Here is a 14,518-nt window from a genome sequence, read left to right on the forward strand (position 1 = left end):
GATTACTCTTTAAAAATTTCTCCACTTCATGTTCGTTTCACCTGCCTTGTACCTAGGTGGTTCCATGGTCCTTTCTGGCATCAGCTGTTTTTTCCTGTGGTTTGGGACCAGTGAATCCATGATGATAGGTATGCTGTGCCTCTACAACGGCCTCACCATCTCAGCGTGGAACTCCCTAGATGTCATTACTGTGGAGCTTTATCCTACAGACAGAAGGTATATGCAGATACATATCCCCTAATCTCACTGACACTATCTCTATGTACCAGCAGAAATGGCAAATAGAAATGATTACATATTAGCTTTACAGAGGTAGTGATGTTTTGAGTGGACCAAATAAATAATTTTTCTTATGAAAAACGAGTGGGGAAAATGACATGTTTTGAGCTATTTGGTATGTATTTTTTATCAAATATCACCTGTAGCGTGCACGTGCACGCTGCCTTTATATAATAAAGAAATCATGGCACGCTCTCTGTGAGGTGGTAAACAAAGAGGTTTATTTAAACGGCGCGCGGTACTTTATACCTTGATCCCACGTGACTCTTAACCAATAGGAGGGTCTGGCTCTGCGCATGTCCCCTAGCTCCGGTGCCTACCCGTTGCACCTCGGGACATGTTCCCTACATCTCCCCCTTCCTAATTGTATAAGAAAGTCACGAGAACATTACAAAGGCAACAGCGCAAACAATCAGAACAGTACATTATAAACTACCAAGGCTTGCAATGATCCAGCATACTGCTTGCCTTGGCCTCTTATAGTCCTATTGTGAACCTTTTAAAGCTTTCTTATATTCCTATAGGGTAGTGCAACTTGGAGAAATAACTTTATTAACCTATAGGCCTTGGCCTAACCGTGCAAACTTGTAAACTTTATTAACCTGAGGGTTTTGAATAACTGGGGAGTACAACTTTATTAAGAAACAGGCTAAGCTTAGCAAAACTAAATTCTCTTAAGTGACCCTGTGGCAGAGGTATTGTTATTTGTGATGTGTTTTAGTGTTCCAATATTTGTCCAGACATACAACACTCATGTTCATTCATACTTTCATTCGCCTTGATGGCCATCAACTCACGCATCATACACACACATTCATGGGTTTTTATAAACTGTTTTTTGCCACACTGGTCGTCCTTAAAGTAAACCTTAAACATAAACATAACCTTCTTATAACTTCTGCGTCATTCTGGTTCTTGCTGATGTGATTTTGTACCTTGTGGGGTGCAACAGACCTGGAAGGGGTTCATTTTAACTCTTTTCTTCAGACTCACCAGCGTAGCCTCCATCCCAAATCAGATTTAGTGGTTCCGTCCACTGCCCAGATACCAAATCCTTTACCATGACCGATGTTTTGGGAGAGGTACACTAGCCTGGGGTTTGTATTACCTTTCATACTCACATGTTTCCAGCTTGTCACAATTTGAAAATTAATACATACATGGTTTTTCACAGATTTTCTTTTAGCTATACAGATTCTCTCCCCCCTTTTTTGTTTAGTTGGCACTGTTTTGTTGTGTCGTGTGCTCTTTGTGTAATTACCTGTGTAACGAGTGAGTGTGGAACATTTGTGATATAAGAATTTTCCTATTTGATAGGAGATATAGCTGCTTTACTGTGACTATTATGGACCAAGAGTTGCTGGGCAACTAAGTCAAAGTGTTTCACACTTTTGGTCTTTTCCGCAGTAGGTGTTGTGTAGGTTACGTGGTGCTGGTATATACCTACTGTTACATGTACATATTATAGTATGTCCATTTCAGAGATGTGTGTGATATCTGTTTGCTCAATCTCATTTGCAATTAACCATGTGGGGTTAATGCATTTTGAGATGGCATTGTTGTGATTTTTTGACAGTTTGGGCGTGACATGATGGAGTCTTGAGCTAATTGAGTGTTATTTGAATTGTCTGTTTAAGGATCTTATGTCCTGATGGAAAAATGAACTAGACAATTTCGCTTGCTTCAAGACCTTAGATATGATGTTAAATGTTGTTATTTTGTCAGTCACTCAGTTCTTTATCAGTTGTTGGCCCTTACCTGTCATTATGTTACTTTGTATGTATGTGTATGAAGATCCAAACCTTCTGTAATTCACAAGAAACCAAACAGAACGCATTTCAATTAACAAGTAAGCACTAGGACATCTCAAACAAACAACCCTTCAAGATGGGGCACCAATTTGCAACATAACAGAAATCAGTTATAACATTCAAAGATCACTTAATAACTTTCCCAAGGCAATACAGACGAGGTCATTTCCAGAACCTGCACAGCTGTGGTTCGTGGTTTGCGTCTGTCCTTCCCTTTTTTTTGTAGCAGGATTTTACCTGAGTTATTACAGCCTTTTATGCTGTTTCCAGATGCAGGTGTGAAGGCCCTGGAGCCTTTCACTGGTCCGTGTTTGCATCTGGTCGTGGCTTTGGAAGGTAGATTAGTTGTCTTTGCCCACAACCTTTGTTTTGAGAGATGCATTAGAGTTTTACCATGAAAGCTTGCTAAGGCAGCTCGGAACCTTGCGTCCTCAGCTGGCATCCTATCCAAATTGTCCTTCAGAGCTGGCATGTCGATGGTGGTAAAGGCAGGGTCCCCTCCTTTCAGTTCTGCAGTCTTTCTCTGCCTTGAATGACAAGCTTTGCATACATCTCATTAACAGTCCACACAGTGTTAGACAGTACATGGGGCAAAATTAGCCACTTTAGAAGTTGCAGTGGGTCTTTTTCAGTCTGATCCCACGGTAACAAGGCTGCTAATAGTTGATACCTGCTGGGAATGAGGGTCAGGCGTATTTGTAGTTCAGGATTTCTCCCTCTGCCTATCCCTCTCTCTATTGCCTTGGTACGAATGTCTAACACCTTTTTGGCTTCTGGTATCAGTAGCCTGTTAGACATTGGACTGGAGTCTCCCTTTGGCAGCTGAAGCAGAGGGTGTAGCTCCTCTGTGGTTATGCCTAAAATAGGCCTTAACCGGTTTGTGGCCCCTTAAAGCTTTTGCAACTCGTGTAAATATAAAGTGTTTTTTACCTTGAGCTGCAGCAGTTGTGGAGAATCTTTTTGCTGCGTGAATTCTTGTCCAAGGAAAGTCCAGGGTAACGGTTGCTGCATTTTCTCTGCTGCAAGCTATAACCCTACATCTTGGACATTTTGGATTAGAGCAGTAAGAGTAAAAGGCAGTTCACTTTCTGTGGCCATGCTCATTGGTATGCTACCTGTATGAGGGTGTATTGTGGTTGTCTGATATCTTGCTTGGCTATTTGCATTTCCTGAGGACAGACAGCCCAGCAATATACTTGCACGGGCCATGCACAAGGCCATGATGGGACAGGCAAGCCTTGGAACATTCTCAGGGTGTAGGAAGGTGGTAGAGGAACAAATCTTTGAATCAGTTACCAATAGCGGCCAACTCGTTGGGAGCACATCGGGTAAAGGCAGTCCATGCTGCTGTGCTCCTATATGCTTTATGACTGCGCTTACTGCTCTATAGTCTGGCAGCATTCTCCATCTGTCACCTTTTTTGGGTGTGCAGTATATAAGGGCATTGTCTGGGCTGGTTGTTGTCACTTTGGGGCTTGCTTCGAGCTGCTTCCTTTCTGGCACATGAAAGCCTGTGGCACAGAAGGCGGCAAGCAGGACGGCAACAAGCAGGGCGATGCTGGCAGCAAGGCACCTGTTTCGCCCTCGGCACCCTGGGTGTAACTCAGCCCATTCCTTGCCATTAGAGTATTTTGGGGCATTGCTGCAGAGGGGTCTCCAGATATAATCTCCTTGAGAGCGGTCAGTGCTACTGCATCTGACACCACTTGCTCTGAGTCTGGCCTCTTTTCGTATTCCTAGCTGGGCTTCTAGGGCCGCAGCTGGAGAGGCAGATTGGTGCTCCTCAGAGCTAAATCCTTGGTAAGGTTGAACCAGCTCAGCGGTGCTGTGTTCAACCCCTCCAGAGAGGGTTTGCAAAGCCTTTTCACAGCTTGTGCTCACCTCATCAGAAGCCAACTGCTTATACAGCATCTCTCTGGCCTCATTGTATTCAATTTGCCTATACAAAGCAGTCCGCAGCCGGTTTAAATGTAGTGAGTTTTGCTCAGCACGACTGTGTAACACTCTTGTGCTGGGCAGGTTGCTGTTTTTGTCTGTGGTGAGAAGCCTTCTCATGGCTCTCAGCGCCTGTTTGATTGTTACTTTGTATTTTTCTCGGGAGTGATTCAATTGGGCACCTGCTGTGCTGTGTCTCCCTTCTCCAGTCAATGGATTTACTGTTATACCAGTTGGGGTGTTTGGTGTGTTTTTGGCACCATTCTCCCGAAAGTCAGATAAGGAGTGCACATGTTCTGTGTCATGTGAGGTGGAAAAATGGATGGAATTCGATGCCCTCGGATATCCGCAGGCATCATTTAGGGATATGCCACTATCTCTTACCAAATGCCTCAGCCTTTGAATAGCTCCGTGTAGGGGCTCAGGCTGAGGGGTGTGGCTTTGGCTAAATTCATTTGGGTATGCCCGATTATCCTTCAGGCCACCCAGTTGAACTGCTTTACCCCTGTTTTCCCACCTCTTATCCGACTTTACCCTTTTTGCCTCCCTGCTGCTTCCCGACGGAACTACTGAGAATCCCTCCTCCTCCTCCCCCCTTCCCCCCCTCCCCGTGGCTGCGGTAGCCTCGGTTACCGGTGGGGGGGTGTGGGCGGGTGTCGGAGGCGGCGAGGGGGCGGGGCTACCTCCCCCCTCGCGCCTATGGGTGGGGCGGGGCGGCTCAGGGACCGGAAGAGACAGTTCAGTACCTGGGCATTTTAATGGGCAAGATGGCGGCGCCCATGAGGTTCTTCACTTTACCTTTTCGCGGTGGTTTGGATGCGCGCGGGTAGAAGTTCTTTGTGTAGTTGCTGGCTGCTGGTTCTGGTCGGCTGGTTTCCCGGCTCAGCGGCGGCGGCTGCAAACAGCGGTGGCACGCGGCTGGCGCGGGGTCGTCTCCCGGCGCGGGGCTGCTGCGGCGGCGGCTGGCGCGGGGTCCTCTCGCGGCTCGGGCGGGCTCGGGGCTCAGCTCGGGCGGCGGCGGTCCCTTCGGCGCAGCGGCGGCGCGGGGTCCTCTCGCGGCGCGGGGCTGCTATCGGCTGCGGCGGCGATTTGGCGGCTTCTCGCGGCGCTGCGGCGCGGGGTCCTTGTGCTCTCCGCGGCTGCTGGCGCGGCGGCTGTGGCGGCTCGGCGCGGCGGTGGCGGCGGGGAAGCGGCGGCAAAAGCGGCAACAGGTTCTCTGTGGGTTCGCGGCGGCTTTCGGCGGTTTTTACCGATTTCAAGGGTCGGCTCAGTCCTTACAGACGGCCGGGGGTCGGTGGGGAGCGGCTCCGGGTGTCCCGCGGTTCGCTAGGCGCCGCGGGTCCGGGGGCTGCGGGCGTTCGGTGTAGCTTCCCCTGTCCCGCGCGGCTTCTGGGCGGGGGGCGGGGCCGGAGAAGGGGCAGCGAACGCTTGCAGGGGAGGCGGGCGGCGTGGAGCTGGGGGCTTTCTGCTAGGCAGTCAGCCAAAGCGGGGGTCCGGGCGGGGTGGCTGGGGTGGTGCGGGCAGCTGCGGCGCCGGTCCGCGTGGCTGTTTCAGCCGCGGCAGCGGCGGTGGCGCGGCAGAAGCTTCCCCGCGGTTTCAGCGCGTCCCGCGGCTCGGGGGTCCGGGCTGCGGTCACGCTGCCGGTCGGGGAGCAGTCCTGGCCGCGCAGGCTGCCTTTCAGCTCACTCACCGCTGAGATGTTGTTTCGGTCCGCTCCGCTTTCTCCGGTGCCCGCCCGCTCCGATCTCTCGGCGAGTTCTTCTTTCTTCTTTTTTCTGTGCACTAACCTATCTTTTTTTGAGCTCACTAAACTAGCTTTCCATTTCTCAACTGAGACAACGGTTTTACAGACGTCTAAGTTTTTTTCGGTAAAAGGACTCCCACTTTATAAAACTAAAATGATAACCGGAGATCCTACCGATAGAACCTGCTACAGGTTTTAAAATATCTTATCTAATGTAGATTCGGTCCCCTCTGGGGTCGCCATATGTAGCGTGCACGTGCACGCTGCCTTTATATAATAAAGAAATCATGGCACGCTCTCTGTGAGGTGGTAAACAAAGAGGTTTATTTAAACGGCGCGCGGTACTTTATACCTTGATCCCACGTGACTCTTAACCAATAGGAGGGTCTGGCTCTGCGCATGTTCCCTAGCTCCGGTGCCTACCCGTTGCACCTCGGGACATGTTCCCTACAATCACCTAATCAGAAAAATACCACAAATGTAGTTTCACATGAAAAAAGAAGGTCTAACTGCTACTCTCACTTAAAACAAAGCTAATGAGTAGTATTTCTGAAAACACTAATGGAGTATTTCTGGGTTTCCCCTAGTTCAACTGGCTATGAAGGCAGTAATTGGTCCAAACCAGCAATATAACTGCATTTGTCAGTTGACTATGAAATGGTGTGACTCATAAATAAAAATCACTGACTGAACCATCCTAATCTGCTAATCAGTCTGCTATGAATTTGTGTGCAGGGCTGCTAGAAGTATACATACTCAGCATTAAGTTGGTACAAAATTGTCTCAGGAACTGCTTTTGACTCTTCAGGGCTTTCGGAGGAAGTTTCAGGACAATGTTCATGTCCTGAAAGCATTGCTGCTAGATAACATGGGTTGGGGTTTTTTTTTCCAGATACAGGGTACTTTTTAATCTTGATTTTATGTCACTTAATGGACTGAAGGAAGAACTGTTGAGTCATATTCTGTTGTATGAGAATATAAAAATGTAAAAGCTGCATTATCTTGAATAGACTGGGATATTTCTCCTGTCTCAACTCCCTTGAAAAAATTTAATGGAAAATTGCCCAGATTCCTGCCAAAGGACAGTCTGTCCTTTCTCCTGTTGCAGTGCTGCTTGTTACATCATTTATTGGAAGTTTCCAATGCAGTGAAAAATACTTCTATTTTATAAATGTATGATGCCTTGCTGGCAAGTGTAAATTTTTGGAAAGAGGTGCAACTGGCTTTAGTATTGTCCGTCAGGAGAGGAAAAGTGTACACCGGCTTCTCTGTTTTCTTTTCATTGGCATTTTAAAAATACATGCTTCTTCAAACAAGAAATTGATGTCCACAGTTGTGATTACGTCAAATAGCAATTCTGTGCTACTTATAAATCCCAAGCACTAAGTTTTAGTATTAAGTGCTAGTATTTTTATTACACCTCAGAAAATTTTTCTTCTAGCAAGATTTATTTCATCATCCAAAATTTATGACATAATTCTAATAAATATCCTATAGAAATGGCTCTCTTTTTGGTATTCCTGAATGTAGCAGCCACATATATTTTCTTACAATGAAATCAAGAAAAATAATTGGAAAGGCTACTGGTGTTAATGGAAGGAAGAAAAGTCATCATTACTAGGAATGATAAAAAGAGTGTAATTGATGTCTATCTCTCTATATATATCTGTACATATTTTAAGGCACCTGTATTTGTAGCTAGTGCTTGTTTTTAATAGTTTCTGATAGCTTTGGGATTGTAGCAAGTTCTTACCCATTTTTTGTTTTTTTTAAAAACCTTGTGTATGCAGGAATAACTGCCTGGAATTCCCCCTCAGAAACTTAAAGCTGAGTTGTTGAGTCTTTGGCAATGGATCAGAGAGAAAACTTGTCTCCTTGTATTATTAATACAAAAAGGCCAATAGGCCAAATCTACCTGTGCCAGGAAAGACCTCGTTGACATGTACTGTAGATTTGACTTTTTTCCAAAATTTCCAAAAGTGATGGAACCATGACTGCTACTTTTTGCCAGCTGGGTTATAAGCAAATAACCAGTTCTAAATGGATTTTTTTAGACTGGAACAAAGCTACTTCAGGTTTTGTACAACAATTTGAAAATCATTGCCTTCAGGTACTCAAAGAACTTGCTTACTAGAATTTTTTCTCTGGTATTTTTTTATCCAGACCAGCACTGCCCACCTCTGGTGGTCCTGTCCTTCCTTCTCAGACTCCTCTAATCTCCACAACTGGGCAAAGCTTGCCAGAGTTTGATGGGAATTTCCAGCTTCTGCAAGTAACTATAGGGCTCAACAGCCTTTCCAGACATATATAATGCACAAAGCTTTGTTTTTGCATATAAAGGTCTTCATACTTAAGATTATGTCCTCTTTCACTACAAAGCCACATTCAGAGTGAATCTGGTCCCGAAACCAGCTTCCAGTTTCCCCTGTAGAAGCAATCTAGGCACAAAATCTTTGCTCACTCTCCCACTGTTTTACACTTTTTTCTTACTCCCAGTTAGTGAAATGACCACAAACAAGCAGCAAAGGGCAGCTGGAGGTTGGGCTGGAAGCAAAGTGGGTGGAAAGAGGCCAGTTCAGGCTACTATACACAAGAGACTAGGCTGGGTAGCCCCTTCTTTTCTTCCTGTGTAACTCCTCTTGGATACCAGCCAGTTGCTGAATTGCTGGGGCTTTGCTGGTGTTGTGCAGTGTAATACAAGAGGTGTTTCATAAATTGTACTCTAGGTTATTTAGGGATCATACTGGATTTCTGCCAGGTGTAAGTGTGGTGAGTACTTTGGCAATGTATAGTCTATGTGATACAGGGCACATATTTTAGTTTCTTCCTCATTAACTGCCTGCAAGCAGAGTTAAGTTAGCTTCAAAATCTTAACAAGTTTGGTCTCTGTATGAATTCACACTCATCTTCATATTTATATTTTAGTGTGGATTTGAAGTAATCACGTAGTGTGTTCTACTTACTTGATAAGCAGTTTCATATTTCATGCCAGCATAGCTTAGTTTGTCCCTTCATGTTCTTCGTAAAATCTTGATTGGTTTGTACAAGTGCTAACATACATGTTAGAGGCTGTATAGATTTCAAATGGTTGTTGGGTAGATGACAAAGTTGTTATAAAATGGGAAATTATGTTACTAATGCTAGTCAAAGGTAGGTTTCTGTCTTCCAGATGGCACATATGGAACAATGAATAATGACTGACAATATAATACTATTTTTTAAACCTTTCAATACACAATTTTTAAAGAATACTCATGATGACTAAGTATAAACTAGCTGATTTCCAATAAGAAAGTAAATTAACCCAGCTCAACAATGTAAAGGCTTGTATGTTGTCTCATCTTTTGTCTTGTCTTTTACCTTATCTTCTTTAAGGGCTCTGGTGTTCTGGACTAGTCAGCAAGTTCTGAAGTCTTTGGTCAGTCATAAAGGCCTCTTAAAAGCCAAACCAAACTATTCCATAGACTTGGAAGCACTGCTCTGAAGCAGCAACGTTCACAATATCTTGTGAACATTTTTGGGTGCTCCTAAAGTGCTTTCCTAATTTTTTTTATAAACTTCCCATATTTTCCAAAAACTGTTTTGTAAGCAGATGATGTAGAAATTGAGGCATCAAGGAAAATGTTATTGTTAAAAGTGACTTTAGTATTGTGCATAAGGCGAGAAGAAAACTATAGATTGGGGTGTGTGGTACGAACAATTCCAGTCACTGAGCATTTTAGAAGAAGGAATGGGTGAAAGTCTAACTTCCACTACAGGATACAAGTGCCTAGCGCTTTGGTGACATAAACCTGAAGGTGCTAAGCTGAGCACCCAGAAAATGTAAAATACATGCTTATGACAATTTAGTTAGCTTTAAGTGACTTGCATCATATGTGAATTCTGTGGCAGGAGTAGGGATTTTATCCTTTCTCCTGACAGCACTCAACTACCTTAACCATGAAACTGCTTTCTCATGTTGCAGTCCCCAACCTTATTTAGAAAACACCTTCCAACTTCTGCAGCAGATGAGGAAAACCAAATTTCCTTTACTACATTTATATTTTACCCTCAAGCTCTCTTTGTTCTCTGCATTGGCAGAGTGATGCGGAAAAAATATTGTGTGATGAGGTAATTAGGGCTTGCATTGTAATGTGTGTGCCCAAGGAGCCTGCAATAACATTGCACAGTTTCCTAGCTCTGCCTGTAATACAAATATGAATGGAAGAGAGTTAAAGTTCTCAGAAGAAGGAACATTAGGATATTTTTATGACTTCAAAATGCAATTGTTGCTTTCACATAAATGATATGTATCTTCTTGTGAACTAACTTGGGAAGCACCAACTGTATAAACCAAGATTCTCATTAGGGAGTTCATACAACAAATAACCAAAACCTAAATAGAAAGTGGAATAGTAATAGATCATCTCCCACAGAGTAAATCAAGGTCAGATTGCATCAAATAACCATCAATTCATCATTTTACTACAGCTGCCAGACATCTGGGTTTGAATCTTGTCCAGAAATATTTAGAAGTCAAGGTGTGCTATAAAATGAAGTCATCCTGTTTTGCCTTTTTTTACTACCTCTGAAATAAGTTTATAAGTGTTTGTTATAATTAAGAAATAAGTCTCCTCTCTTCAGTTCGTTATATTTAATTTTTTCACTTCTTCTTGATACCTGAGGATCTATTCCCAGAATAACAATTACTCACAGGGTCCAATTTTGTATTCTTGTGGCTGTCAGAAGTCATCAACTTACAGTAGATTTTCTGACAGCTATTTTCTGCTGCCATCCTGTGGATGTAGTTCAACTGCATTTTGCTGAAATTTCATGATAATGTTTTTAAGGCATGACATGCCAAAACTACGCAATGCTTCAGGCAGTAGTCCAAGGCAGGAGGGTAAATTCCACAGTATTATTTGTACACTAAGCACTATAAGCTACAATATGCATTTTTGTACTGTTTTTCTAAAAGAATATGAAATATCTGGAAATATATAGAAACTTGTCCATAGAACATTCTGAAACTCTTCTTAATACTTTACATATTATCAACTCTAACAAAAGTGATATTTAAATGTTTACTTGTAACTTGTTCGATAGGCTCAGCATTAGCTCTGGCAAGAAAGTTAATGGATATGTTTGCTACACATTCAGTAGCACTCTGCTGCAGGACAATGAAGTTTTTGGTACTCTATCAGCAGTGGAAAAGCGGATCTGAACTGTTTTATGTAGGAATATAAGCACCTGGTCTAAGGAGAAGCATATGTGGCAATCAGGAAACAAGCTCTTTTAATCTAAAGTCTTGGATAATCCCTCTATTTTTAACTGTTTGGACTCTTGCCGTTTTTGTGGAGGGCTTGGGTGAAAGGAAGCTAAGCATTTTTCTTTGTCGCAGCTTTCTCAGCGGCAAAAGTAAAATACGCTGGGGAAAATTCCTTTTCAGTAACATCCGGCTTTCTCTCAGCTCTGACATTTCTATAAAAGACTTCTACATTTTTCTCCTACCAATACTAAAATCTGTACCTGTTTTTTTTATTTTGGGTTTTTTTTTTAAGACAATCTCAAATTGTTTCACTAGCACTTTCTTGTTTATGTTCCTGAAGGGTTCAAGGGCATTCTCTTGCTGGACAAGGGATTCTTGCCATGGATATCCCTTGAATAGTAATAATGACTACTCATGGAGTCAAAATGACATTTTTGTGTGTTTGCCCAGTAACTGATCAACAGAAAGAAAATTGGTGTATATACAAATAGCCCTACACTCTTGGAATTTTTCATTTAATTGGTCCATGATGCTGAGATGACACATCATATATCTTTGATAATTTGCAGACACTCTAACACTTTCATGAAACATTGTAGCAGAGACTGTACTAATGCTGCAAGAGACGACTATGGCCATACATGTGTGTGTGATATTACAGCGTATTTATTTTCTGGCTATTTTTACTCCACTGAATTGAGTAGAATAATTAGAAAGGCATGAATTAATAAAGATTTTAACCGATTTGAATCATGAACACTGTTCTAAGAAAGGTGTTTAAACAACCAAGGAGTTTGAATTTGCTATCCCTAGAGCTCAACAACACTTTGAACACTTTGTTCTGACTACAAGTACACAACAAGTTCACATTCAAACACAGTGTTAAAATTGAAGGGTATGAAGGCAGAAGGTTGAACAGTGATAGTGCTTTTCAGGTACAGGTCATAACAACTTTTATTTAAGCCTGTATAAATCTTATTGTTCATGCCAACGATGTGCTTATTTTAGGCAAAAGGACATGCCTTAAATCTGCCTAAAGATTAAAATATTGAACTTGTGCTGGTTTCATTTTGTATCATCACAACAGCCAAGGGCAATAAAAATGGGCTTATTTTGTCTTACTTATATTTGTTTATAGTTTGATAGCACTAATGGGATTAGACTGATAACCACCCCTTCCAATTGGCAAAATTGACACAAGAGGTATTGAGCAAATATTACACAAAATTACTTTAAGCCTTAATAAGGTAATCTTGGCTATATAATCCATATTAGATCTAAAGCACAGGGGCATCTGTAGAGCCTAGCACATGACAAAAATGGTTCAAATTGCTCAGAAAATTATATTCAGACCCCTGTTATAACTGGTTGCTATAAGCAGCTAACATCTGTGGAACAGTTTACCTTTGTAAGGTAGTATAAAAAAACCACTAAATATAAGTAAAGCATCCCCATATGTTTTGTGCAATTGCTTTTCCAAAGATTTCCTGCCTGTATCTATCCAAATTTGCTTTAGCTGGATCTACATATTCTTTGGGGAGTTCTGGTATCTCTCTGAATATACTGAGGCTGCTGACAACCAGGTGTCTAATTTCTCTGTGTGATCACGGTTAGGGTTTTTTTCCTGTTACCGTTATTTGGGGGCAAGTTTGATTTTACATCAGCACTGGCAACTGAAGAAGTCATATTTACATGTGTAGACACAAATCACAACCAGTCACCACCATAAGTTTTGAAATACTTTCTGTGCATAAATGAGTCTGAAATGAGAACCATTCTGCCTCTTTTCTTCTTCTTTCCCCGACTACTTCAGAATAGCTGCAATCTATTGGTATCCTATCACATAAACTCAGTTTTCCAGTCCAGTTGTGTTCTCTTTAACCTCTTTCTACTTGCTTGTGATACAGTCTATTTTAACACAGCCTTTCCTCTTCATGATCCTCCTTCTTACCTGCATGCTCTGTGTAGCCCTTCAGAAGGACCTCAACAGGTTGGAGAGATGGGCAGAACAGGCTGAAATTCAACAGAGCCAAATGTAGGGTCCCACACCTGGGAAGAATAACCCCCTGCACCAGTACAGGTGCAACCTGCTGGACTAGGATGACCCTGCATAAGCAGGGAGGTTGAAGCAGATGACCCAGTGTGATCCCTTTCAACCTTATTCAGTCTGTGATTATGTGAGCCTTAGAAGATGTGTCAGTCTGAAGTTCCTTCCCCCTCAGTAGCTACCCACCATCCTGCATCAGCTTCTTCCAGATAGTCTGGGCTTTATCTGCCCTTGTAGTGCAAATGTTTCTGCACTAGAGTTTTGATTGTCTTCTCATAGGCTTTGGAAGATTATTCCAGTAGGGTGGCTCTTCGCTGCTTCCTTCAGTGTATCTCACGCTCCTCCTTCAGACCAATTCCTCCAAAGGTCGTGCATAAAATGGGCAAGTTTTAACTTGCTCATTCCTCCTCTGAGGAAGGTATTTGCAAGGAGGTGCTGCAAATGTTTCTCTGTCAGAAATCTCCATAAGCAACACTTCCAAAATTTCCTCATCTGCTGCTCTCTCTGGCAGCCCTCAGGGGTCTGGACTGCTGGGGGGCAGAATATGTCATTTTCAAAATTATTATCCACAAGATGTGCATGTTTAGCTTTTATTAGCACTAGGTATTCTGTAAAAGTACTGCAAGTTCAATCAAATTGAAAAGTAAGGGCTTTGAACATTCAGGAAGCATATCTGAGTCTCTTCTTTTTGGATTTTTTTCCAAAGTTTTCTGAGTTGTTTCTACCCTGCCATTGCAATGACCTGTCTCTTCCTCCTTAGATATCATCAATACTTATTGTCATGCAACATCTGGATGGATGCCATGTTTTACACAATGAGGAATGGTGCTTATTTCAGAAAAATTAGTAATTTCTTTGCTAAATATGAGGTATTTTAGAGAGATTAAAATAGTGATGTGGATTGCAAGAGACATATTGCCAGACTAATAATAAATATGTTAGGATTATAATCACTCAGTAAAAAACAGTAACTTGTGTTTTGTCCCAGATTCAGAAAAGGCATGTAATACACAGAGCTTACACCGGAACGTCTGATTTTGCTTTCATAAGGTTTTAGGCAAGTGGAGTGACTTTGGTCTGTGACACACTGGAAAAAAAAACATTTTGAAGGTGTATTAATTAGTCTGTTCCATGTCTTAATTCTGTTCTGCAGACATCCTTATAACTGATTTAAGAATTTGACAATAAAAGTACCATAATTGCAAATTTGACCCTGTGGGTTAACTAGAGCTATGTTTCTTAGAACAACTAGAGTGATTTAGAAATATACCTGAAGGATCTAGACCTACCTACATCATTCTTCTGATGCAGGGTCCTCAAATATACCAGGACTGATGTTGTTCTGAAGCACAGTATTCCAGACAGGGCATGGTTAGCACTGAAAATGCCTGTACCCTGGTCAACTGTACTAGAGAGAAGTTTTTACCTCTCTCCTGTTATTTGGCTTGGAAAGG

At 42.6% G+C, this 14,518-nt stretch overlaps 1 protein-coding gene across 1 annotated transcript in view; it reads left to right on the forward strand.

The window, feature by feature from the left end:
- SV2C (synaptic vesicle glycoprotein 2C) overlaps positions 1–14,518 on the forward strand; it is a 115,756-nt gene that overhangs the window by 90,960 nt on the left and 10,278 nt on the right. Inside the window, exon 12 of the mRNA XM_027671506.1 lies at positions 57–216. Coding sequence (XP_027527307.1) covers positions 57–216 — 160 coding nt within the window. The remainder of the gene's footprint in view (positions 1–56; positions 217–14,518) is intronic.

The sequence above is a fragment of the Neopelma chrysocephalum genome, unplaced genomic scaffold (assembly GCF_003984885.1).
Source record: "Neopelma chrysocephalum unplaced genomic scaffold, ASM398488v2 Primary Assembly neopelma1_97102, whole genome shotgun sequence".
NCBI lineage: Eukaryota > Metazoa > Chordata > Aves > Passeriformes > Pipridae > Neopelma > Neopelma chrysocephalum.